Genomic DNA, 26,774 nt, shown 5'->3' with positions numbered 1-26,774 from the left:
CAGGACACAGTCTTTGCTGAAGCTTCCCTGAAGATGATCCCCCAGCTCTTGCTGATAACTCCTTGAATTATATAGAGAGTTGCATCAGCTGGGGTGGTAGGTAGAAGATGGCATTAAGAGGAAGGTTTCCAAGAGTCTTCTTCATCAGGGTGGTTCTGATCTTTGTCCTCCACATTGCTCTTTTGTTTTTTATCAAGAGAATTAGCCACATACTGAAGATGGGCATATCTGAACCCTTTAAGAATCCCTTGCTTGCTTCTTCATGGGCCATTACAAAGAAGGAAGATTTTGAAGTTCTGGGTAGGTTTACCATCTGTAGCACTTGGAAGCAGTATGTGTAGGAAAGTGCCATGCCTAAGGAAAAAGCTAATGTAGCAATGGTTTACACTTGGATGTGAGCCTGGGATTCTTTAAAAGTATTTGCAAAGATAGGTTTTCACTCCTTAGTTACTCATTTAAAAACATTGTTTAAATGTGAATTTGTTTTATGTAAATAGGAACGTTTAATTTTTTTTTTTTGCTGTCTATAATGCAAAAAGTACCTAAAAGAGGCTATTTAAAGTGTAAATGAAGAGAATCTCATATAACTAGAATCTGGGTTAGAGAAAATCCCAGAATATAAGGGGAATAGAAAACAGGAGGAAAAGAATTATAAAACAAACATTTTTGATTTTGAACTCAATGAGTAAAGAGAAAATGCTTTAAGCCATTTAATCTTTGCATTTTCCCTATGTGCTTTGCACAAAGTAAGCATTTAATAAATATTAGTTGAAGGAACTTGAAGAAAAGAAAAGTGGGTTGTCAATAACATGATAACATAATGCATACAAACCTTTCTCTTTCCCTCTACACAGAGATGAATGAGAGCAGAAAAAAAGAGGAAGAGCTGGATTGGTTTGGGACTGAGTTAGATGGCTGAGAAAAGGCAGAGATTTGTAGGATTGTAGATTTAGAGCTTGAAAGGATCATAGAAGCTAACACATCCAAGCCCCTACTTTTTTTACAAATGAGAAGACTGAGATAAAGAGGTCAAGTAATCCTGTGTCTCTGGGATGACACAGTGAGTGTCTGAGAAAAGATTTGATCTTTGCAAATATCTCATTTGATTCTCACAATACAGAGGTGCTGTTGTTTAATCATTTTCGTGACTGACTCTTTGGGACCCCTTTTGGGGTTTTCACAGAAAAGATACTGGAATGGTTTACTATTTCCTTTTCCAGCTCATTTTATAGATAAAGAAACTGAGGCAAACTTGCCTGCAGTCACAGTTAAATGTCTGAGGCCAGATTTGAACTCTGCTCTTGCTGACTCCAAGTCCAACCCTTTATCTCCTGCACCCCCTAGTTGCTCTAATAATCCTGGGAGGTAGGTGCTACTATGATCCTCATTTTGTAGTTGGGGAAACTAAAGGAGACAAATTTCCTAAGGTCACATGCTTGTAAGTGACTGACACCAGTTTAGAGATCATCTGATCCAGCTCCATCATTTTATATATCCTTCTGTTTGTATAGCTATTGGCTATGGTGACTGTTTGTTTTGGGGGGGTGGGGGGATGGGAGGGAAGTATAGAAATGGACTGCTGATTATTGCTAGTGCCCACCCTCTGACTTTCTGAAGCACTGAGAAGAGGCATCCTCAGGGAGCAGAACTGGTTTTGTTCAAGATCTTGACAATTCATTACAGAAATTAAGGAAAGTCACCTTCTGCTTCCAAAACACCTCCCTGCATTCCTCTCATGGTATCCTTTTGAAGTTCTGTTAGAGAAATATTCTTTGGGGTTAAAACCTTGAATCTTCAGAGATTCCCATTAAAAGACAAATATCCCTAGGGGAGAAATCACATTTACCACATAAGAAGCATTAATATGTGATGGTGGGTTTATTTATCATATTAAAAAAAAAACCTGAAAAGATCAATATCCTGATAAGGCTTTGAAGAAATAGGACACAGAAGTGATGAAGTCCCATGTAAGAAGAGTTTGTTTCCTTTATTGTATTAATATGCTCAGCACCCACCACAGTGTTGGCACATTGTAGACATTTGAAAGATGCTTATTGATTGATGGATGGATGGCTGGAGCTAGCAGGATGATCCTTCATAGCCCTATTTTATATCCTTCAAGACCTACCTACAATCTAATAACAGAACTCAAGAAGCCCTGGGCAGTTAGGGGATAGAATAGATGTCCAGATGATCAGTACTTGCCTCAAATGTTTTGTTTCCTCTCTCTCTCTCTTTCCTTTCCTTCTCACACAACCATGGGCAGATGACTCTATGAAAGAGGTCATAAGACTAATCAAAATGAAGCAGGCACAAGTACCAAAGAATCTCAAGGATGAAGAGAAGAATGGCCCAAGAACTTGGAAATTCAAGGATGGAAATAAGGCAAAGGACAAATTTCAGAGGAAAGTCTTTCCTAACTCAGCTCTTTTCAATCACTGGGGCAATGACTTGACTGAGAACCAGCAGATTGAGGCCCAGAGTCTCTTCCTCGAGTTCGGTTACAATGTTTATCTCAGCAATCAGCTACCCCTCAATCGGTCCATTCCAGACACTCGAAGTTCCAGGTAGGACTGGATTAGAATCAATCTAACTAAGCCTGAAGAACCTATTTTTTTCCTTAATGTATGAATGGAAATTTAAAGTAAAGGGTGCTAGTTTGAGGGCAAATTCTAATTTTGAGAGATTAGGAAGAAGTTTGGATACAGTATACAAAAAAGTTGAAGGATCACACAGTGGGATTTGGGAGTCTGAGTAATATTTTTATCTCATTTTTACAGCTGAAGAAAATGATGCTGTGAGAAATTAAAGCTCCAATAATAATAATAACTAGCATTTGTATCATTCCTACTTCCCAAAAATTATTTCATTGTTAGGGATTAAATGGCTGCTCAGGGTTATGGAGTTGAATGTCTGAGGTAAGAGTTGTGTTTAGTTCTTCCTGACTCCAGGTAAGAGTGCTATTCACTGAACCAACCAAAAATATATTGATGAAAAATGTACTATTCAATAAAAACTGTTGGGAAAATTTAGGAGGAATCTGGCAAAAATTAGGTACAAATGAACATTTCTCATCATATATCAAGATATGCTCCCTGTAGATACAGCCTTAGAAATAAACAGTGACATTAAACAAATTATAGCTGAATGGAAGAAATTGCCTGTCAGAACTGTAGATAAGGGAATAGTTGATGATCAAACAAGATAGAGAAGTTGATAAGAGGTAAAATGGACAATTTTGATTACAAAAAAGTTTTTGTACAAACAAAACCAATGTGGCACAATGGATAAAAGCAGTGGACCTGAAGCCAAGAGGATCTAAGATCAAATCCAAACTTAGACATTTAATAGCTTTGTGTCCTGTTTTCGACAGGCAACTTAGCCTCTGTCTACTTTGGTTCCCTTAACTATAAAATACACCTATAATAATAAATGAGCAGCTAGGTGGCACAGTGGACAGACCACCAGACTTGGAGGAAGACATTAGTTTGAATCTCTACTCACATATTTACTAGCTATGTGACCCTGAGCATATCACTTGTTCCTGTTTGCCTCAGTTCCTCACTTATAAGATGAGCTGGAGGAAGACATGATAGATCACTCCACTATCTTTGCCAAGAACACCATAAATAGAGTTACAAAGAGTCAAACAGGACTGAAACAATAACACTATCATTTATATAATAATACCTACTTCACAGGATAATTTTGAAGATCAAATGAGATAATACTTATAAAGTATTTAACACAGTTCCTGACACATAGTAGGTGCTTAATAAATGCTTGTTTCCTTTCCCCTTCTCCTAAAACTAGGATATAGCCTGGAAATTGGGATAGCAATCTTTACAGGACATTTCTTTTATCAAAGTAATTTCTGGGATTATAAAAAGAATTGAGTCAAATTTATAAGAATGAGTTATTATTGAATCTGACCCATTGATAAATGATCAAAAGATATTGACAAACAGTTTTCAGTTTTAAAAAATATAAGAAATCAATAAAATATGAAAATGCTCTAAGACTCTAATAATTAGAGAAATAAAAGTTAAAATAACTGTTTAACATTTTACACCTATCAAATTGATTAAATTGACCAAAAAACCCCAAAACAACAACAACAACAACAACAACAAAACCCAAGATACCCTGAAGAGAACGCAGGAAAATAGGAAACTAATGTGCTATTGGTAGAGTTATGAACTAGTTTAGCCATTCTGGAAAGTAATTTGAAACTATGCCCCAAAAGGTATTTAATGGTGTTTAAAGATATTTAATGACTTTAACCCAGCAATACTGCTATAAGGTCTATACCTGAAAATGATAAAAGGAAGAGAAAAAAATCCATATGCACAAAAATATTTATAGCAACCCTTTTTTTTATAGTGGTAAAGAATTGGAAAGTATCTGGACAAGTTATGGTATGTAAATGTTGTGGAATACTATTTTGCTGTAAGAAATGATGAAGGGTGTAGTTTCAGAAAAATTCGAACTGATGCAAAGTGAAGTGAGCAGAACCAAGAGAACAATTTATACAATAATAACAATATTATAAAGCTAAACAACTTTAAAAGACTGAAGAACTTTGATCAGTAAAATGACCAATCATAATTCCAAAGAATTCTTGATAAAGCATATTATCTATTTTCAGAAAAAAAAAGTTCAACAGCTTTCTTTCCTTCCTTCTTTCTATTCTTCCTTCTTTTCTCCTTGCCTTCCTTCCTTCTTTATTCCCTTTTTTTGCCTTACTTCCTTTCTTCTTGCTTTCTTTTTTCTTTTCTTATCTACGTTCCTTCCCTCTTTGTTTGCTTCTTTCTCTTCTTCCCTCCTTCCCTCCCTCCCTCATTCCTTCTCTCTCTCTTTCTCTCTCCCTTTTTTTTCTATTCTTTTTTGTTGATCCATGTAATTAGACTAATAACAAAAATGATAATCATAATTTGATCTCTTACAGATGTCTTAAAAAGGAATATCCTGCTCAGCTTCCAACTGTCAGTGTCATTCTCACAATTATGAATGATGCAATTTCAACTATCCAACGTGCCATAACCAGCATCATTTACCGGACTCCTCCTCACCTGTTAAAGCAACTCATCCTGGTCGATGACTTTAGCCCAAATGGTGAGTGGCATTCGAATGTGGAAAAGTGGGTTGGTTTTGTTTCTTGCTTCAAAGTTATGTAAATCTTACACAGGGATTTAATTATAACTTTTGGTCTATAATACTTTGACTTCTGTGAGGAACTTGGAAAGGACCTAGAGAACAGCTACAAATATGATGAAGACTTAAAATGTATGACTTATGAACAAAGGATGAAGGAGTAGGAAAATTTATTTTACAAAAGAGAAAAATGAGTGATGACAAGAAATTTTCAATCTGTTTATAATTTCCAAAGGTTATGGCTATAAGAATGGGTCCTTGAAGCTCTCTAGAGAAAAAAAAAAGTACATAGGTCAAAACATCAAATATTTGATCTAGATTTAAGTTCCCTCCCCCCCACCCCCGAGGCAATTGAGGTTAAGTGACTTGTCCAGGGTCACATAGCTAGGACGTGTTAAATGGCTGAGACCATATTTGAACTCAGGTCCTCCTGACTTCAGGGCTGGTGCTCTATCCACTGCACCACCTAGCTGCCCCATAAGTAATAACTTTTTGATAGTGAGGGAGGGGTATTAAGTATTTGAATGAGCGACTGAGGAATACTCTGCAACATCTTGCCCAGAATCATAAAAGATTTGATACATTTTCTTTGTTCTAGTTAGCTGACAGATGATATGTCAAAGTCTTTTTTTTTTTTTTACCCTATCATTCAGCAACTGGAAATGTTAAATTCTTTCCCTTCAAACCAGTACCCACACTCTAATTCTGATTATAATAATCATAGGCCAAAATAAACGGCATTTGTGCTACTTCTCTACAATTCCATTTCCAGAGAAAATCTGAGAGAAGAAAATAGGAAGGAAAAGTAAAATTCTTCATCTTATAAAAACCTTTTTTTATTCCTGTTAGCTTTTCACAAAATAAGCAGGTGTTAAGCAGCAGGAATACATGGGTGATGATGAGATCAGAGGTAAGAAATATCAAGATGGTAGAATGTGGTATGTTGTGGTCCACATTCAGTTCCCACTGTCTTCTCTTTGAGAGCAGATGGCTTTCTTCCAATGAAACTGGAAAGACTCTTAATTTCAAAGTTCAAACCCTTATGTCCTTTTATAGTCCCTTAATTGTGAGTGTTTATCCTTGGGATTTCTGCCTTGTCTTCATACATTCCCTCTTGATGAATTTATTCAATAGTTTAAATCATTACCTCTAAAAGATGATCCTCATATATATTATTAGTCCTCTAATCTATCCCAGAATACCAGCAGTCTATTTCCAACTGCCTGCTTGAATGTCCTGCCGGACTTCTTATCTTCCCATCAATACCAGCTTCTCTGTTTAACTTTTCTTTTTTCTGTTGATGGTACTGTCATCCTCAATATCATCTAAATTTTCAACTTTGAAGTTAAATTTTGATTCTTCTCTCTTCTTCAATACTGTACAACCAGTTGTCAAGTTTAGTTAGTTCTTCTTCCACTTTCTCTTGAATTTGCTTTCTCCTCTCAATTCCCTCTACAACCATCCCATTATGGGTTCTTCTCTCTTAGACTATTACAATAATTTCATTTCCCATTTCTTATAATACTCCTTTTCAGATATATCTTTCACATTCCTTCCCAAGAAACACAATGTAAAAACACAATCATCTCCTTCCTCTATAATGTATAATTATGTCAAATATATGTCAATTATTGAATTAAATCAATGAACCAAAATTTTACCTCTTTTGATGTTTTATACTTTTGTGGCCAAAAAGAAGTACAATCCTTCTACAATCCAGATACTCAAAATCTAAAAATCAGTATTATTCCAGTATTATTTTATTCATTATATTTTTCTTTCTAGTACCTAATACTACTTCACACACAATTTTCATTGTTGTTAAGTTATTTTTCAGTCATGTCTGACACTTCAAACCTCAGTTGAGGTTTTCTTATCAGAGATACTGGAGTGATTTGTCATTTCCTTCCCCAGATGATTTTACATATGAGGAAACTAAGATAAACAGAGTAAAATGACTTGCCTATAATCTACTAACTAGTAAGTGTTTAAGGCAGGTTTTGAACTCAGGAAAATGAGTCAGGAAGACTCAAGGTCCGGCATTCTATTACAGACAGTTCTATCTACTCCACACGCACAGTAGGCCCTTAGTTCCTATTTTTTGACTGATTGATTTGTATCCCCCGATTCTCATATCATACCACATAAGACAGCACTCCAGTAGTATACTAGGAAATATTTATCAATAGGCTCTCAAAAAAAAGTATATATAAGTTTACTATCTATTATTACTATTCCTCCAACACTTTAAAAAGTTTTAGACTATATCTATTTATATATCTAATTTATAATTATATTTTATTACTATATAAATAATATAAACATATATAAGTAATGAATATATATATATAAAGTTGTATATGCACATGTATGTATATACATGTATATAATATATGAATTTATACCCCAAAAATCTTAGTACTATTTACTAGAGTCAAAAGCTTAAAATTGCATTAAGATTTTGAGACATTATGTATGATGGAAATTAGAAGTCTACAAGCTAGAAAAGTCTTGTAGAAAGTGAGATTTAAGCTAGATCTAGAAGGAATCAGGCTACAAGAGGTGAGGAGATAGAGAATTCCAAGTGTGGGAGATGGCCAATGAAAAGGCACAATCATACAGTGTTGTGTTTGAGAAACAGGAAGTAGTGTACCTGGATTATAGATTATATGAAAGGGAGTAAGGTGCAAAAATAGGAAGAGGCTAGGTTATGAAAGACTTTAAAGTTAAACAGCAGGTCTTAAATTTGTTCCTGACAGTAATAGGGAACCAATGAAATTTATTGAGTAAGGAGTGATATGATCAGTCCGTAGTTTTAAGAAATATCACTTTAGCACCCGATGAACTGGAGTAGAAAGAGACTTGAGGAAGGGAGGTCAAGCAGAAGGTTATAGCAATAATACAGGCATGAAATGATATAGTGTTTAATCGGAATGACAACTCTAAGTGCCAAAAAGGGGATATTTTTTATTTTATTTTATTTTATTTTTAATTTTTATTTAATAATTACTTTATATTGACAGAATCCATGCCAGGGTAATTTTTTTTTTACAACATTATCCCTTGCACTCGTTTCTGTTCCGATTTTTTTTTCCCCTCCCTCCCTTCATCCCCTCCCCTAGATGGCAAGCAGTCCTTTATAATGTTGGATATGTTGCAGTATATCCTAGATACAATATATGTTTGCAAAACCAAACAGTTCTCTTGTTGCATAGGGAGAATTGGATTCAGAAGGTATAAATAACCCGGGAAGAAAAACAAAAATGCAGATAGTTCACATTCGTTTCCCAGTGTTCTTTCTTTGGGTGTAGCTGCTTTTGTCCGTCATTTATCAATTGAAACTCAGTTAGGTCTCTTTGTCAAAGAAATCCACTTCCATCAAAATATGTCCTCATACAATATCGTTGTCGAAGTGTATAATGATCTCCTCATTTCACTTAGCATCAGTTCATGTAAGTTTCACCAGTCCTCTCTGTATTCATCCTGCTGGTCATTTCTTACAGAACAATAATATTCTGTAACATTCATATACCACAATTTACCCAGCCATTCTCCAATTGATGGGCATCCATTCATTTTCCAGTTTCTAGCCACTACAAATAGGGCTGCTACAAACATTTTGGCACATACAGGTCCCTTTCCCTTCTTTAGTATTTCTTTGGGATATAAGCCCAATAGAAACACTGCTGGATCAAAGGGTATGCACAATTTGATAATTTTTTGGGCATAATTCCAGATTGCTCTCCAGAATGGTTGGATTCGTTCACAACTCCACCAACAATGCATTAGTGTCCCAGTTTTCCCGCATCCCCTCCAACATTCATCATTATTTTTTCCTGTCATCTTAGCCAATCTGACAGGTGTGTAGTGGTATCTCAGAGTTGTCTTAATTTGCATTTCTCTAATCAATAATGATTTGGAACACTCTTTCATATGAGTGGTAATAGTTTCAATTTCATCCTCTGAAAATTGTCTGTTCATATCCTTTGAAGGGGGACATATTTTAGAAAGAGTATGATGGTAGAAATGACAAGACTTTGAAATATGGATATTTGGGGTGAATGAGAGTGAATCATCAAAGATGTCATTAAGATTGTGAGCCCGAGTGATTGGGAATGTGGTTCCCTGGCTGATAATTGGAGAGTTTGGTATAGAGAAAGGTTTGGGGTGGAGGAAGAGATAATGAGTTTTCTTTTGGATATGCTAAGTTTCAGATCTCCTTTTAGTTCTCTAGATCTAAATGTCCATTAGGCAGCTGGTGATGGGAGACTTTAAGTTGACAAATTAGTTTGTATTTGGTCCTCAGGAAATCATAAGTTTTTACTAATCATTTATTAAGCAGAAAAAGAACAGAATCACTAAATTTAAGAAGCAGAAGAGATCTCAATGGCCTAAGAGTCCAATAGATATATGAAAAAAAAATCAGTATAACTGATCACCCACCTTGGTTAGATCACTACTTTAGGGATATCATTTTGGAAGTTGTGTGAAAGACAGATTGTAGAGAGCCAAAATTTGAAATAAGAAGACCAACTAAAAGACTATTACTATAGTCCAGGAAAGAGATGATGATAACTGATGTATAGAGTGGTGGTTGTGTGAGTATTAGTGGAGTTGTACACCAGACTTACCAAATAATTGTAAATCAATAGAAAGCATTTATTTAGTACTTATTCTATGAGTGGTCTACATAGCAATAAATGAAATCATGGGAGTTGATGAAGTCACATAGAAAAAATGTAAAGAGAAATGAGGGTCCAAACACTTTTAGGCTTGATCCATAGTTATAAGAAAGCATATGGATGATGATCCAGCAAGTTGAGACTGAGAATGGGCTGTGATTTTAGTAGAAGAATCAGGAGAGAGTAGTGTTATGAAAATCCAAAAAATAAAGACTATCCAGAAGGGTGATGCAGTGTGTCAAGTGATTCAGAATGGTGAGAAGGATGAGTATGGACAAAATGCCAGAAATATATGAAGGATTTCAAGTGAGAAGAGCCCCTACAATGGAATAGCAATTTAATTGTGGGTACCTGGTGGTAAGCATCCCTTTACATGGACTCCTATTCTTTCTCTGGATTTATACTCTTCCACAAATGCAATAGGTACATACAACAAAGCTATACTGATAAATGTTGGAATCTTTACAAACTGTTAAGTCATTAGAGTTGATAGAGATAATAATTATCTAATTTAGCATGGTTTAGTATCATTGATCTGATCTTACAAGGAGATGTTTTGGGCCAGAACCTGAAACAAGGTACTAAGTAGAACTAATTGATACAATGCTTGTGTTCACATCTTTAGAGAGCTCATATAAGCAAGAAGTATTTAAATACTCATTGGAGTTCACAAATATGGAAGATTCACAAAGTAAACTTTGTAACTTTGTGAATTCACACCTCCCTTGAAGCTCTTAGGGCCAGAGAGCACTATGGGAGAAAACCCATAATCCCATTCTCTCAGAAGAGATCATATATAAGCCCAGTCAAGGGAGTTCAGCTGAATTAGATTGGAGAGGAGCACTCTGGGACAGACACAGAGCACTCTGGGAGACTGAGAGCCAGAAGCCCTCTCTCGGAGGCAAGAGAGATCCATTCCATTTTCCACCTGGCTGGCTGGAGGCTGAAGAAAGCAAAGGACAATCTGCAAGAGCTCTTAGAACCAAGCAGAGAGAAAGGCCTCTACTGCATTTGGGTGATTATTACTTTTAACTGAAACTAAGGCTGCCTCCAGAAAACATCCCTGAGAAAGCTACAGATAAATAGACAGACACTTATAGAAACCCAGAAAGAAAACACAGGAAAAATGAAAATTCATGTGTCTAAACAATCCTAGACTGCAGACTTCAATGTTATTGTTTCTTTCAGGAATATTTATACTGCATGAAAATGCTTCTCTGTTAAAACTGCTTTATTGATGAGAATCACTACTTTAGAAAATACTTTCCTTTTATCTCAAACATAGCATTTATAAACTTTTCCAATTAGCTATTATCTTTAAAAGAAAATTTAGAAAGTACTAATTATTAATTAATTTGGTTCTCCTATAAGGCAGAAAATCATAAAGATCATTTCTTTTTCTATTTCTGAACTTTACTGACTAGACTAGCAAATTATTTTCACCCTAAGAAGCACATTTCTGGTTCACCAGAACAAAAGGATAGTACTGCTTACTTTCATATATGGGGGAGATGATATATGTGTCCTTCTGAACCATACCATCAAGGTTCATAGAGGATCTCCAATTAGACAAGGCCAAGAAATAGTTCTATTATGTCTTGGTGATTTAAAAAAAAAATGGAAACAGAGGGAAAGAGGGATATATATCACCAAATAGGGAAAGAGGAAGGAAAGGGAGAAAGAAGGGAAGAAGGAGAAATTAGAGGGAGAATAGGTAAAAGAAAACAAAACAAATGCTAAAGATATATATGAGTATTTATAGCTCTTTTTTGAGATTAAGAAGAATAAGAATCTGAAGGGGTGCCTATAAATAGGGGAAATAGATGAATAAATTATGGGATATAAATATGGTGGAATACTATTATGTATAATTCTTTTTAAAGTAATTTTATTTTCCCACTTACATTTACATTTTTACATTTATTTTTAAAACTTTGAGTTCCAGATTCTGTTTCTTCTTTGCACCCCTACTCCCCTTTAAGAAGGCATATGTGAAGTTATGTGAAACATTTTCATAAAAGTCATGTTGTGATAGAAAGCATAGATCTCCCTCTTACCCTTTTCCCCTTCCCCCCCCCAAAAAAACCCTCAAGAAAAAGAAAGTTTTTTTGAAAAGAGTATGCTTCGATCTGTATTCAGACACAGTTAGTTCTTTCTCTAGGTATGGATACCATTCTTCATTATAAGTCCTTCAGAGTAGTCAAGAATCATTGTATTACTGAGAACAGCAAAGTCATTCACAGTTGATAATCCCACAATATTGCTGTTACTTTATGCACAGTACATTTTACTTTGCTTGAGTTCATGGAGCACTTTCCAGGATGAGCATTATTTCCCTACTTCTATCATAATCACATACCCTAGTTGTCATTCCCTAATTGATGGGCAATCCCCTTAATTTCCAATTCTCTGCCCTGAGAAGAGAGTTGCTGTAAATATTTTAGTACATATAGATCCTTTTCCTTTTTAAAAAAATCTCTTTTGGGATCCATGCCTAGTAGTGGTATTATTAGGTTACAGGAGATACAAACACCCACATGTGTGTGTATATACAATATTTTAGTCCTTTGGACATAGTTATCTTTTTATCATTTATCAGTTAGGAAATGGCTCTTTTATATATAAATACACATAAATTTGACTCAGCTCCCTGTACATTTGAGAAATGAGGCCTGCATCAGAGAAACTTGCTTCAAAATTATTTTTTTCAAATATTTTTGCTAATTGTATTTCTCCCATTTATTCTATTTTCTCTTTTTCCTTTCATCCTGACCTTCTTCAAAAGTGTTTTGTCCTTTCATCTTTTCATATAGAAGCTGCTTAATCTTGTATTATCCTGACTGCAGCTTCACCACATCTGAATTATTTCTTTCTGGCTGCTTGCAAAAATTTGTCTTCGACCTGGTAGTTCTGGAATTTGGCTATAATCTTTTTGGAAGTTTTCATTTTGTGATCTCTTTCAGGAGGTGGTTAGTGGATTCTTTCAATTTCTACTTTATCCTCTGGTTCTAGACTATCAGGATTGTTTTCCTTGATAGTTTTTTGAAAAATGATGAATAGGCTTCTATTTTGATAATTATTTTCAGGTAGACCAATAATTTAAAAAATTATTTCTCCTGGATCTATTTTCCTATCAATTGTTTTTTCACAAGATAGTTCACATTTTTTCTATTTTTTTTTCATTTTTTGGTTTTGTTTTATTGTTTCTTGATTCCCCATAAAGTCATTAGCTTTCATTTGCTCAATTTTAATTTTCAAGGAGTTACTTTCCTTCATGAGCTTTTGTATCTCCCTTTCCAATTTGGCTAATTTTGCTTTTTAAGACATTCTTCTTCTCATTAGCTTTTTGTATTTCCTTTTGTACTACTCTTACTACTCCTTGCATTTTTTTCCTCTGTCTCTCTTACTTGATTTTCAAAATCCTTTTTAAGTTCTTCCATGGCCTGAGACCAATTTTTATTTTTCTGGGAGCTTTGAATGTAGGAGCTTTGTTACCTTCTTCTGAGTGTGTTTTGATCTTCCTTGTTACCATAATAACATTCTATGGTCAGAATCTTTTTCTGTTGTCTGTTGTCTGCTCATTTTCCCAGCCTATTATTTGACGTCTAACTCTTTGTTAAATTAGGACTCCATTTCCAGGATGGAGTGTGCACCATCCTAAAGTGTTTTTAGTGATCCTTCTAGAAATCTGACTACAAGTACTATTTTCTACCCTGGAACTGTGAGGAGTGTTGCAGTTCCACACTCCACTATGGCTGTAAGTTCTAGTGAAAGCAACAGAGTCTTTCTTCAGTGCTAGAAAAGAGGCCTCCTGTGGGCTGAGGCCTCAGGTCGCTACTGACCACTACCCATGCCCACTCTCTCACTCTATTGACAAACCTTTCCATCTGACCTTCCAAGGTGTTTTTGGTGTCTCTGGGCTGAAAGGTCTGGATGTCACCGGTGCTGCAGCCAATTCAGAATTCTAATGCCCATTCCTGCTTTGCTGGCACCTTAATTGAGTCCAAGGTTAGGGCTGTGCTCATATAGCCTGTTCTGGGACAGCATGCTGGACTCCTACCCTAGTGCTACAGGCTTTTCCTGCTGACCTTCTAAATTGTTTTTGGCTGCAAAATGTTTTTCTCCATCTTTTTTGTGTGTTCTGATGCTCCAAAATTTGTTTAGAGTCATTATTTAAAGTCATATATATATGTGTGTGTGTATATTATATATATATATATATATATATGTATGTGTATATATCAATTGATAATTGATATTTATATAGAGAGTATTTAAGGAAATTTAAAGCAATTTGGGGGAGAGCTTGCCCTGCTTTTACACTGCTTGACTCCATCTCCCCTTATTGTGTTGAACTCTGAATGGTGTAATATCCAACCAGATTCTAGAGGACTAATGAAGAAAACATGCTACCTACATTAAAGAGGTGAAGGACTTAGAATCAGAATGAGACAAATATATTTTAGGACATGGCTAATGAGAAAATTTGATATGTTTGATGTTTGTAATACATTTTGTTTTTCTTATCAATTGGTGTGTGTGAGGAGGTCATGGAAGGGGTGTTGAGAAAAGTTGGGTTGGGAGGGTAAAAAAGAGAATTTTGGTTGACTAAGAGGAATAAAATATTTTCTAGAGACATAATAAGCTTTATAGAGTGTGATTCTTGTGTCTTGACTAGAAGGCAGCAAGGTGAGTGGGGGTAAACAAAACATGTATACAAGTGGATATGGAATAATTAGAATTGAACTATTTTGGTGAAGAATCAGGCACTTTCTCCTTTTTCAAGAGAGAAGAAAGTATGGCGCAACACGCATTTAAAGTTAGTGGTTCATTATTGTGGGAATTTTCTCAGCTGGTATTATGGAGATTGACGATATTGATATATGTACATAAAATAATAAGTGTTCAAGTATTGTATTTCATTGGCAGAAGAACTGAAGGAATATTTGGAAAAACAAATCGAGATCTATGACTTAAAATACCCCAGACTTCTGACACTGATACGCCACAACAAGAGAGAAGGCATAGCTACTGCTTGGTTTTCTGGCTGGCAAGCTGCCACAGCAGATGTGGTTATCCTTTTGGATGCTCACATTGAAGTGAACATTGGATGGTAAGATTCCTTGGGGTTGTCGTGCTTCTCAGGAAGGGGAATAGATGATGACAAACTGGGAGAGATGGGTTGGAGGTTGAAAAAGGAAAACAGGAAGCCCAGAGGAGAGTGGATTTTTTGTCTCCAAGATTTTGATTAGCCAGAGGATATCAGTGGAAAATGCATTGGACCTGGAAGTCAGGAAACTTGAGTTCTGATTCTAAGTTTGACACTGATTACTTTGTGACCTTCTAGGGCAGAGCCCATCTTATCTCGGATCCAGGAAGACCAAACAGTGGTCCTGTCACCCATGCTTGACAAAATTCATTTTGATACCTTGAATGTGGAAGAGAATGCATTAGCTGCTTTGGGATTTGACTGGGCTCTCTGGAATCATTATGATCCTTTGCCAAAAGATTGGTATAACTTGAAAGATGACTCTGCACCAGTAAAGTAAGTCAAGGGAAGAGAGACTTTGGTTAGTGAATTGATATGTGTTTGACATTTCTTCTTCACCAAGCAGTGATGATTGAGTTTGTGTAATATGAGAGATATCACACATTGAGTTGAATCTACATTACTAATTTGAAATCTTGTCTCTAGCCAGGACTAAATCTTAACTGTTACCCAATCTTCAAATTCTCCCCAATCTTCCGCACTATGTATTCTTACAGGAGTCCTTCCATTATGGGACACTTTGCTGCAGACAGACTCTTCTTAGGAGAGATTGGATCCCTGGACATGGGAATGAAAGCATATGAAGGAGAAAGCGTGGAGCTGGGTGTGAGGGTACATTTTCAGTTTCTTTTCAATTCAAACCAAGAATGGAAACATAGTGGTGGGGATGATGGAAATTCTAGAATCATTGGGCGTTGTTGGATTTCCTCTGTTGAGGAGGAGGAATAAATATCCATGTTGTTAGATCACTGAGCTTTGAGAGAATCAGGATTTCCTGGGGGAGACTTTGAGGGATTAGGGATTGCTAATATTCTATTATGGGGTGATAGTGATGGGATAAAAGTAAATTCAGAAAACTGATTGAGGGATTTTGCTTTAACTCAAACACATCCAGATTTGATGCAGACCTTTATTTGAAATTTCTGTCTTGGGTTGCTTCAAAAAAGATGGACTGTGCATTTCTAGAATTTTCAATTGCTCATTGGAGTTGATCACCTTTTTAGGAAAGTATTTTTGAAATAGTAGTCTTGATTAGTTTCTTTTGCTATTAAAAAAAGAATCATCCTGTTGGTGACATTAAATATATAAGTGAATAGGAATTTCTTTCAGTGTTAAAGTATATTATTTTTCCCAAAATAGAAGAGATACCAGTATTATAGAAGAAATACTAGTATTAATTTTGAGAACTGGTGATTTTCTTGAAGCTAATGGGAGAGGAAGATGAATAATTGCAGTGAATCTTGAATATGTTACTAATTTTTTGACTGAGGGTTAGGTGCCTCAGGAAGTTCAATCCCTAGAAATTTTATCTGCCCTACTTTTTAAAGAATATATTAGGGCCTTGCAAATTGATTCCTTTCCTCTCCCTGAACCTGTTCTGTGTGATCTAGACTCAGTGACACAGATACTCTAATATTCTTTCTTTTACATCATAATGATAATGATGGCTTGTAATTGTATACAGTTTTGTATTTTTCAAAATACAAAATAGTATGATCAAAAACAATAACATTGGACACAATGCCAATAAGGAGACTTGTGATACTAACTAGCAAGCAATTTTATTTCTTCAAATCTGCATCTCAAATTGATATAATAATTGAAATAACCGAAATAATAATTTTTACAGCAACTAACTCAAATGGTTAGTTTCTTATAAATTCTTATATAATGTTGTCAAAATGTAAGTTATTATTTATCCTCACAACTATTCTGAGTATTAGAGAGAAAATTTAATATATATAACAAGTTAAAGAGACATTCAATGACTTGCCTGTGATCATACAATAAACCAAAGTCGAGATTAGGAAAGTCCAGGTTTCCTGATACTTAAAATATTTTCTGTAAAATATGGAGAAGAAACTTTTAAAATTTTATTTTATTTTTAATTTATGGAATGAAACAAGCATCTTATATGCAGTATAATAAAACATGATTGCACACAAAACTGCAAATCTATGTACAACTTGTTATTCTTTTAAAAAATATAATGAAGCTATGATATAAAAGTCTTTTTTGTAAAATTATTTTGTACATGTATTTACATATCAGTTTTTTCTCTGGATGCAGATAGCATATTCCTTCAGATGAAATTTTTTATCCTTCTTCTGTGATCCCTAAGTGTGGATAGCTGGAGAATGAAATTTGAGGAGACATGTGAAAAAGACAGAGCAAATTTGGCTAGAAAGAAATAATGGATCAAATGAAGGGTTATATGCTTCTGGGGCAGAGGGGTTCCAGATAAAGCCCCTTAATCCTAGAGGGCAGAATGGCATTTTGTGTAGAACATTGATTTAGCCAAAAGATCTTGCCTCTACTGCTTACTAATCAATTGAATCTATTCAAATCTCAGTTTCTTCCTCTACAAAATAAAGATTTTGATCAACTTACATAATTTTTGTGGGCATTATAAGAGAGAATATATGAAAAGTTTTTGAAAACTGCATACCTATACAAGGATAAATTGCTTGTATTTACTTTTTTTACTACAACAACAATGACCACTACTATCACTGTTACTACTACTGTTCTTGCTGCTGCTGCTGCTACTATTATTGCTGCTGGTGCTGCTGCTGCTGCTGTTACTACTACTACTTCATTCACTATAAAACAAATAAAAAACTGAAGTCATACTTAGGATTTAGGTTTGGTACCTCATGGCTAATGAAGATATGATAATGAAATTGAGTCCCATGAAAAGTAATAAATGCCTAATGCTAAGTTTATATAATACGTGATACAGTAGCTTTTTAAGTCTGAGATGCAATATTGTCAGTTCTTCAACAGATTTCACAGACTAGTAGAAAATACAATTCACTAAAATGTTTTTGTGGTTTTTAAAGTATATTTTCTATTAAATATCAAAGTTCTTAAAATTGACATTAAACATCATAAAAAATCACTATTTAATTTATGTTGACAAAGGTCATCTACCTAGACAAAAACTTTACAAATCATGAGAGATTTTTAGACAATAGAATGCATGGAGTTGGTAAGAGGGAGCAGGTAGGTTAGGATCTTTGCCCTAGTGAAGAGATGTATGGTCTGAAAATTGAAAACCATGAGTCTAAAAAGGAGATTGGCAATGTTTTAGAACTGACTTAGTAGATCAGCACTTATTAAACACAAAATACAAGGTACTAGTAATAACTTTCCATTTACCAAATCATTATGGATTTGAAATATTGTCAGTCCGGGAAGCAGAAATATTATCTTATTGCAAACATTTTGATGTTTGTTTGAAAAATATAACGCCTTCTGAGCAATTTAGATATGACTTCTGTTTCCTCTATGGGCTGGCGATCCTATGAGCCAATTTTGAAGAAGGCAAAATAAAATATTGCAAGGAAACTTGTAATTTATCATTGGAATTAAGAATAGAAGAAATTGTGAAAATCAGGAAAATCTTAAGGACACTAATACGATAAACGAAGAAGAAGAAGAAGAAGAAGAAGAAGAAGAAGAAGAAGAAGAAGAAGAAGAAGAAGAAGAAGAAGAAGAAGAAGAAGAAGAAGAAGAAGAAGAAGAAGAAGAAGAAGAAGAAGAAGAAGAAGAAGAAGAAGAAGAAGAAGAAGAAGAAGAAGAAGAAGAAGAAGAAGAAGAAGAAGAAGAAGAAGAAGAAGAAGGAAGAAGAAGAAGAAGAAGAAGAAGAAGAAGAAGAAGAAGAAGGAAGAAGAAGAAGAAGAAGAAGAAGGAAGAAGAAGGAAGAAGAAGGAAGAAGAAGAAGAAGAAGAAGAAAAGAAAGAAAGAAAAATTCTTCCTTTAAAAAAACCCAAAACTTTCCCTTTCATAAACAGTATGGTTCTCTTTCTCAGAACTTAAGCTACTCCTCTCTTCCTTTTAGTCTGGCAGAATGCTCCTATAGAAAATTTGGCTATACTTTCTTTGAACTCAGTGAAATAAAATAGTATAATTAGAATGGTTTCATGTTCTTGAGGCTTTACCTTTCTTTTTGCATCTGTTTTCCTCTAAGGGCTGTTTATGGAGATACTTACAGAATAGGCACCCTAAAATTGTTGGTCTTTGGTCTTATTGTTTAGTAAATACTCAGCACCATGAAGAATAGGCTACTATGAATCTGGACTATTGGGAAAGATAGAGATCACATATACAGTAATTTATCTTCTGGGCTCCCCATTTACCTTAGAAATATGTCATAGTGACTTGAGTGGGTTTTGTACAAGTAAGCTTGGATTCAGCTGCACTAGCAGAGTGTGTGTGTCACTAGTAATTATCTTTATAGAGAATGAGCTTGACAGTGTTTCAGAGATTACTAAATCAGATCCTCTCACTGATGAAACACGACCATTATTATCTGTGGCACCTATACCACTTGGCACAACTCCACAACATGATCATAGACCAGAAGTCACTCTGAGGGAATCATGCACACCCATGCCATCCTGAAAATACGACCCTCCATGAAGGCTCAGACACATGTGGGAGGAAAAAGATTCAGGAAGAGTAAACCATTGTAGCTTCATGAGTCTATTGTACCCCAAATCATATCTAACTCCGCTCTATCCCTCCTAGCACTTGTTCTTTCTGTATAAATAGTATTGAAACAACAATTGAAGATCAAAACTCTTGGTTTTCATGGTTTCCCACCACTAAAATTCATTCGTGACATGTCACTTCAGGGGTCTTTGGAATACTGAAATCCCACTGAGCCAGTATTGTGGCTATATCTACTTCATCATATTATTTATAATTGACTTAACACAAATAGCAAGCCATTATCCCTTTAAAAAAAACTTCTAGTTTTTTTCCATCTGTATGGTCTAGCATCTGACCTGATCTGATAAGATTAGGGAAATAATTTCTTCTCAATGAAAGATCCACTGAATAATCTTTATTTTCTTTACTTTTCCAGGCAGTAGAGAGTAACCACAATGTCTTGCACATAATAGATATTTATTGAATTATATTGAAGAAAGGGAAATATCAGTAATTCTTTGACTTATGGGAGAACTACAATTTAGTATATTTATAGAAGTTGTTATTATTCAGTCATTTTTGTTGTGTTCCCATTTGGAATTTTCTTGGCAAAGGAATTGAAATGTTTCCTATGTTTTTCTCCATTTTATGAATAAGGGAAACTGAGGCAACAAGGGTGATGGAACCTGCCCAGGGTCATACAGCTAGTACGTGGCTGAGGCTGGATTTGTACTCAGGTCTTCCTACCTCCAAGGTTAGCACTTTATTTACTGTGCTACTTAACTGCCACATGTTTATAAAGGAAGATGTGGGAATTGCATAATTGAACTTCAACTTTAAAGAAGCTATTAAAATAGCATATAAAGTGAATTAATCAATATTACATGCAACTTATAAGCAGGACGGGGGGAAATGAACTTGTATTTTAAAAAAAGGATAGCCATCTCTATAATCTGGTTGATAAAAGAAAAAAGTTACATGGTAACTTTAATATATTTTTAAAAGGAATAGCAAGTTGTACACAATAGATTTAAAGTTTGATTTACAATTAACTCTCTCACCCTCCCCATTCTGCTATGTTGTGGGAATGCTTGTTTTTTCCCCTTAAGTTAAGAATAAAATAAATTCAAAAAAATTTAAAGGGTTCATAAATGTGCTCTATATGCAAGACTAAATGTACTTTACCAGGCTATGACATAGATGTAACTTATCTTTCTGCAGGTGTGGCAGTGTGGGGGCAAGATCGAGGTCTTACCCTGCTCCCGGGTTGCTCATCTTGAGCAAGCGCACAAACCATATGTCCCCAATGTGAGGTTAGCAATGAAGCGCAATGCTCTTCGTATTGCTGAAATTTGGATGGATGAATACAAACCTATGGTCTATTACTCATGGAATCTGCCAATGAAGGTATGTCAGGGCCTTGCAGAAAAGAAGAAAAAAAAAATGACAGGGAGTGGAAGGACACAGAGAAAAGAATCCAACCCAGCCTCAATCTCAGGGAATTCAACTATTCCCTTCTCCACAAATCTGAATAAGTGGTACCATGCTGGAGAGGAATGACTAAGTCTTCTGAGCAGATTCAATCATGGTACAGAGAGGGACTTATCTGAAAAATATAGTTCATTCACACATTCGAGATAGTAATAAATATAGTTTGATGAATACAGTCAGCAGTATCAGTATAGTGTCCATTTGTCTATGTTTGTATATGAATCTGTTACTAACATCTGTACATGGCTTGTACACAAATGCCTTACTTGTTGGTTTGTATTGCATCTAACCACAGAGGTTCACTTTTCATAAAAGAAAGGAAAATAATCCTGAGGAGCCAAGATTCCTAGATGGGAAAATGCTAGAAGGGAGAATTTGAAAGGGAGTGGAGCTGTATAGCTTAAGCTTTGTGAAACTGAAAGAAAAGGTAATTTCTTTATAGAACCATGGAATAGATTATGGAGATGTGTCTTCCAGAAAGAAACTCCGAAAGAAATTGAAATGTAAAAGTTTTGACTGGTACCTCAGAAATGTTTATCCAGATCTGAAGCCATTTCAAAACATTTCTGCCTATGGAACAGTGAGTATCATAGTTGTTGAAGCTATAGCATATTACAGTGAACTCTATATTCATGTCCAGCTATCTTCCAAAGAATGCATATCAGTGTTCTTGAAATTCTTTCTGGCTGATATATTTTTATGACATTTGATTTTACTTCATCTTGTGTGCCCTTCAATTTGTCTCACTCTTGACCCACAGTCAGGATTTCTGTCTCCAAAAATCTTAAGGACTTTGGGATTCTAAAATTAGGAATATTTTGCATTTTTGCATTTTATTTCTATAATTTCCTACATATCACAAAATCCCCAAATGTTTTTCTTTTCTTCTTAGATCTTAGATGATCCAGTTCTTTAAGAAAGCTCATTCACCTGACCTCAAGCAAGCATTTGCTCCTACGAGCACTTTTAGAATACAGGACTGGGAACAGTTTGGGTAATCCCAGGATATGAGTTACTAGAGAAGTATCATCCTATGACCTTCTCACTGGTCATGCAGATGTCTCTGTCTCAGCTCACAAATATTTTGTGTGTTTTGTTCCAACAGATGAAAAACTCTTTGAATGAGAAGTTCTGCCTTGACCATGGGCCTATCATAGCAGATGCACCAATCATGTCTATGTGTAATGGCAACCATACACAGGTAGAGAATACAGAATTTTAAATATGAAAGCGACTTTGGCAATTTGAGATTTGGATACTATTTATTTTAAAAGTGTTTTATATGAATAGTCATCCCACCATAACGTGGATTTTATTGCCTCTCAGTGCCTAGCATGATGCCTTTAATATTGTAGGTACTGAGTAGGCATTTATTGAATTGAATAGATTATAATTGTTGCTTAGTATTAGTCAGAAGCTAGGGGACCAGAGCATCTAGGATGAAACTAATACCAGACCTTTAAACAAAACTTTTCCTTAGCTTTGTTAAGGAATCAAGTAGAAAAGATGGTTTTCTTTCAAGATAAATAATATTGTAAGATAGGCGTGGATACCAGAGTGACATGTCAATGAATTGATTTTTCTATTCCCATATAGACTGTGCTTTATTTTCTGTCTGGAGAATTGCATGTGGGAATGTTAAATCCTAATTTCAGATTGGGTGATCATTGCTTGATCGACTCTAATCAAAGTCAAGAACTGGCTTTCAAGCCATGCTTTCAGGCAGCTGCAAACGGATGGCACATGTATTGGGATTTTAAACAGGTAAGTTTTCATCTATGTTGAATGGGGCAGGGAGGGGGGATGTTAGATTTACTCTGTTTGGGCTAGAAAACTATTCATCATTTTTGATGAGGGAAGGGACATGGTGAAAAAACTGAATCTGACAATGATGTATAGTCTGGGTTGGAGAATAGAACAGACAAGTGATACAGAGATCAGTTAAGTTATTTCGGAATTCAGGCATGAAGGATATGGAGGACAGCTGGGACAATGAGAATAATAATATTAAGAACTCACATTTATATAGTGTTACTATGTGTCAGGAACTATATTGTTATTTTGATTTCATTTGGTTCCATACAAATCCTGGGAGGTAGGTGCTATTATTATCTCCATTTTATGGATAGGGAAACTGAGGCAAACAGATATAAAGTGACTTGCCTGGCAAGGCAAGTCTGAGGCAAGTTTAGAAATTTAGTCTTCTTGACTCCAGGTCTAGTACTCTACTCCATCAGGAAGGAAAAATCCTGATAAATTAGAACTCTGAGTCAAAGATAATGAAGGAATCCATTCAAAATGGATGCATATAAATGTTTTGTTAAACAAATTACCAAAATATAGGATTTCAATTTAATTTAAAATATATGTTATGAGATTTAAAATAATTCTAAAAATAGAAGAAATAGTATGGCACAGAGGGAAGAGTATAGGATTGGGAGTCAGAAGTCCTGGGTTCAAAGCCCATTTTTTAAATTAACCATCTATATGTGGGTGAATTGCTTAATCATTCTGGACCTCAGTTTCCTCATCTAAAAAAATGAGTGTTGGACCAGATGACTTCTAATTCTAATAGCTGGAATTTATGTAGCACTTTCAAGGCACATTGCAAAGGTATCTCATTTGATTCTTACAATGCTAGGAGGAAGGTGCTATTATTCTCATTTTACAGACAAAGAAACTGAGATTAAAAGAAGTTAAGTAATTTGCCCTGAGTCTTACAGCTAGTAAGTGGTCAAGGCTACATATAAATGTAGTTCTTCCTGACCCCAAATCCAACCCTGTATGGTACCTCTTAGCTTCTTCTAAAGTCCTTTCAACTATAAATCTGTGATTTTAAGTCTCTAGGTGTAGACCATTGTGCTAGAAATAAAGTCCATATAAAGATATGTAGAACATAGTACTTATCCTAATATTGCTAAGTAGGAGACATAGGAGAAGTCTACCAGGCTTCTTGTACTGGGGGACAGTAGAATTGGATCTTGAAGGATAGATGGCATTTCCAAAGTGTCTAGATTTAGGGAGCACAAGCAAAAAAGAAGAAGGAGGAGGAGAAGGAGGAAAAGAGGGAGAAAGAGGAGGAGAAGGAGGAAGGAAGAGGAAAAAGGTAAAGAAAGAAAAGGAAGAGAAAGGGGAGGAAGAAGAAGAGAAGTTGATTTTGGTGATGATAACAATAGCTAATGTTTGTTCACAAAACACTTTACATATATTTTCATTTAATCTTCAAAACAGTTTTATGAGGCAGATACTATTATTATTCTCATTTTACAAAGGAGGAAACTGAGGCAGACAGAGGGTAATTGTACATGTACCCAGGGTCACACAACTAGGACAGAATTAGAACTCTGACCTTCCTTACTTCAAATCTTTTTAACATACTGCCTACTATTTCATCTACATTAGGAAGTTGCAGACTGTGGGGGGAAGATTTTAGGAAATGTGAGACACTTTTCTATATTGGCCCTGTCCACGGCAGAGTTAGGAACAGACAGACTATGGATGTAGGATAAGAAAAATACTGGACTGACCAATAGATCATTTAAACCTTTCCTCTCAGGGGAGAGCAATCACCAACAGGACCACCAGGAGATGCCTAGAGATTAAAGAGAATGACTCAGGATCTTATGCTCTCATTCTCCAGAAATGTACTGGGCAGGGGTGGAAGATCCAGCATATTGTCAAAACCTTGGAATCGGTATAACTCCAAAACCAATTAATGACTTGCCCCAAATGAGTTTGTGCAGTGAAGGCAACAATCTAAGGCCTTGATTCATGCAAGTCAGGCTACTTTTCCCTTAAAAGGTATTGCAATTATTCTCTGGATATAATTGGCTGAGGACTAGAATTCTGATCATTGACAAAACCTCCTGGTGAACCTAGAATATTGAGGAACTGGAGCTGTTCCTTTGAGCTCTGAATCTTACACCAGTAACAGGACCAAGAGCAGCCTGAGGAAGAATCACTTGCTCAAATCAACTGCATCACCAGGAAATTCCTTCTTTGCTTTAAATGTCCTCCTGCTATAAAGAAATAAACTTCATTTGGTTAAATATTAGAAAAACTACAAGTGTGTCATTTAATTTCAACTTGAATCTAGTTATCTTTAGCCTATACTTGTTTATCCTTAATTTACTTCTGGGAATGCTAGCTCCTACTTTTGAAGGGTTTTCATCTTTGCTCCTGTTCTGAATGGAATATGCATTATGACCTTAAATAAAAAAAAAATCATAGACATGGAATCTTAGTATTGGAAAAGTCCTCAGTGTCCATATATTTAAACCAAATCTGAAAAGAAATGCTCCACTGGTAAAAACAAACAAACAAACAAACAAACAAACAAAGTAAAACAAAAACCCTATCACTGCTGATTAATTAATTAAAAGAGAGAAATGCTCACTCCAAATACTTGGCTAGTAATTGATCATTCAAGTTCTTTTTAAAGACCTCATCTTGCTGAAGGTAGCAATTTCATTTTGGGACAGGTAGTTCTAATTGTTAGGCAAATGTTTTGTTTTGTTTTAAACTTAATTTACCATTTTTTCAACTTTTACTTATTGCTCCTGGATCTATCCTTAATAAAAGATTTAAATAATAGTGGAATAATTAGATGATTGCTCTAAATTTATAGAAAAAGAAGAAAAGCAAACCCCCCCCAAACATGAATTTGAGTTGCTACTATTATTCTAAAATTTGAAACAACTGATTCAGTGAAATGTAAGTTCCTTATGGCTAAAAATCATTTTTCATTTTGACATAGTATTGGTGAAAATTAGATGTCTCTAGATGCAAGCAAATAACATTATCACAAACTAAAAAAAAAACCATCATAAATCTGAATTTTAGGTTATTTAAGTTACATTTAGTTTACTATATCATCTAGGAAATACATTTTTACTGTATTTGTTTTAAAGGGCATCATGTGGAAAGAACACTAAATATATGAATATGAATGTAATGAGAGTGACCTGGAGTGTTGAGGATAGGAAATGGAATGTGAACTGTTATTTTCTGGCTGATTCTAGTCAAAGTGACCATGTGGACACTTGTGACTAGCCTAGTCTTTGCCATGATGTCACAGGGATAGTGACAGGAAATCACAAAGAATTCTTCAATTGGCTGCTGAGTCCAGAAGATTTGATGACTCAGAGGTTGCTTGGCTGAAAGTCTGGATATATAAAAAGGGGTGACCTACTCCTTTATCACTCCTTTTTTTTCCTTTGCAGCTGTGAAAAAGTGGGATTGCTTTGATCTGACTCTGCTCAGCACTCTGACTACTATTGCTCCACCTAACTTTTTCAAATTGAGAAAAGGATTACCAATGAAGAAGCTGTTATCCCTTTGGCACGCATATTCTCTCTATATAGTTTTTTATAATCATACCGAATTAAGCCTACTCTTCCCTTTTTAATTAATTTTTCTCAATGATCAAATATCCTCTTTCTCAAAAATCCACTCATACCTTCAACCAAAAAAAGAAAGAAAGAAAAATAAGTCCCTCTTATAAACATGTATAATCAAGCAAAAAAAAATTTCCATTATTATTGGTCATGTAAGACAATAAAAGAACCTTATTCTGTACTCTGAATCTTTCACCTCTCTGTCAGGAGGTGAGGATAGGTTTCAACATTAGTCCTCTGAAGTGGTTGGTCATGCCACTGGTCAAAGTTCCTAATTCTTCCAAAGCTGTTTGTCTTTACAATGTAATTATTGTATAAATTGCTCTCCTTGTTCTTCTTTCTTCA

General features: G+C 35.2%; 1 protein-coding gene across 4 annotated transcripts; it reads left to right on the top strand.

Moving 5' to 3' along the window:
- LOC127539321 (probable polypeptide N-acetylgalactosaminyltransferase 8) lies at positions 1–26,774 on the top strand. 4 transcript variants are annotated; one of them, XM_051963475.1, is made up of 11 exons: positions 1–300; positions 2,267–2,567; positions 4,949–5,115; positions 14,766–14,949; positions 15,184–15,381; positions 15,603–15,717; positions 20,764–20,949; positions 21,476–21,613; positions 22,139–22,234; positions 22,630–22,797; positions 26,256–26,774. In XM_051963475.1, exons 1-11 carry the CDS (start codon positions 108–110, stop codon positions 26,259–26,261), a joined length of 1,752 nt encoding a protein of 583 aa, XP_051819435.1. In that variant the 5' UTR covers positions 1–107; the 3' UTR covers positions 26,262–26,774. The 4 variants fall into 4 exon arrangements, with proteins under 4 accessions (XP_051819435.1, XP_051819433.1, XP_051819432.1 ...); XM_051963473.1 differs by lacking the exon at positions 26,256–26,774 and adding an exon at positions 24,567–24,656; XM_051963472.1 differs by lacking the exon at positions 26,256–26,774 and adding an exon at positions 24,590–25,093 and having other exon boundaries at positions 3–300.

Source organism: Antechinus flavipes, chromosome 5 (assembly GCF_016432865.1).
Source record: "Antechinus flavipes isolate AdamAnt ecotype Samford, QLD, Australia chromosome 5, AdamAnt_v2, whole genome shotgun sequence".
Classification (NCBI taxonomy): Eukaryota; Metazoa; Chordata; class Mammalia; order Dasyuromorphia; family Dasyuridae; genus Antechinus; species Antechinus flavipes.
This window is presented reverse-complemented; position numbering and strand designations above follow the sequence as displayed.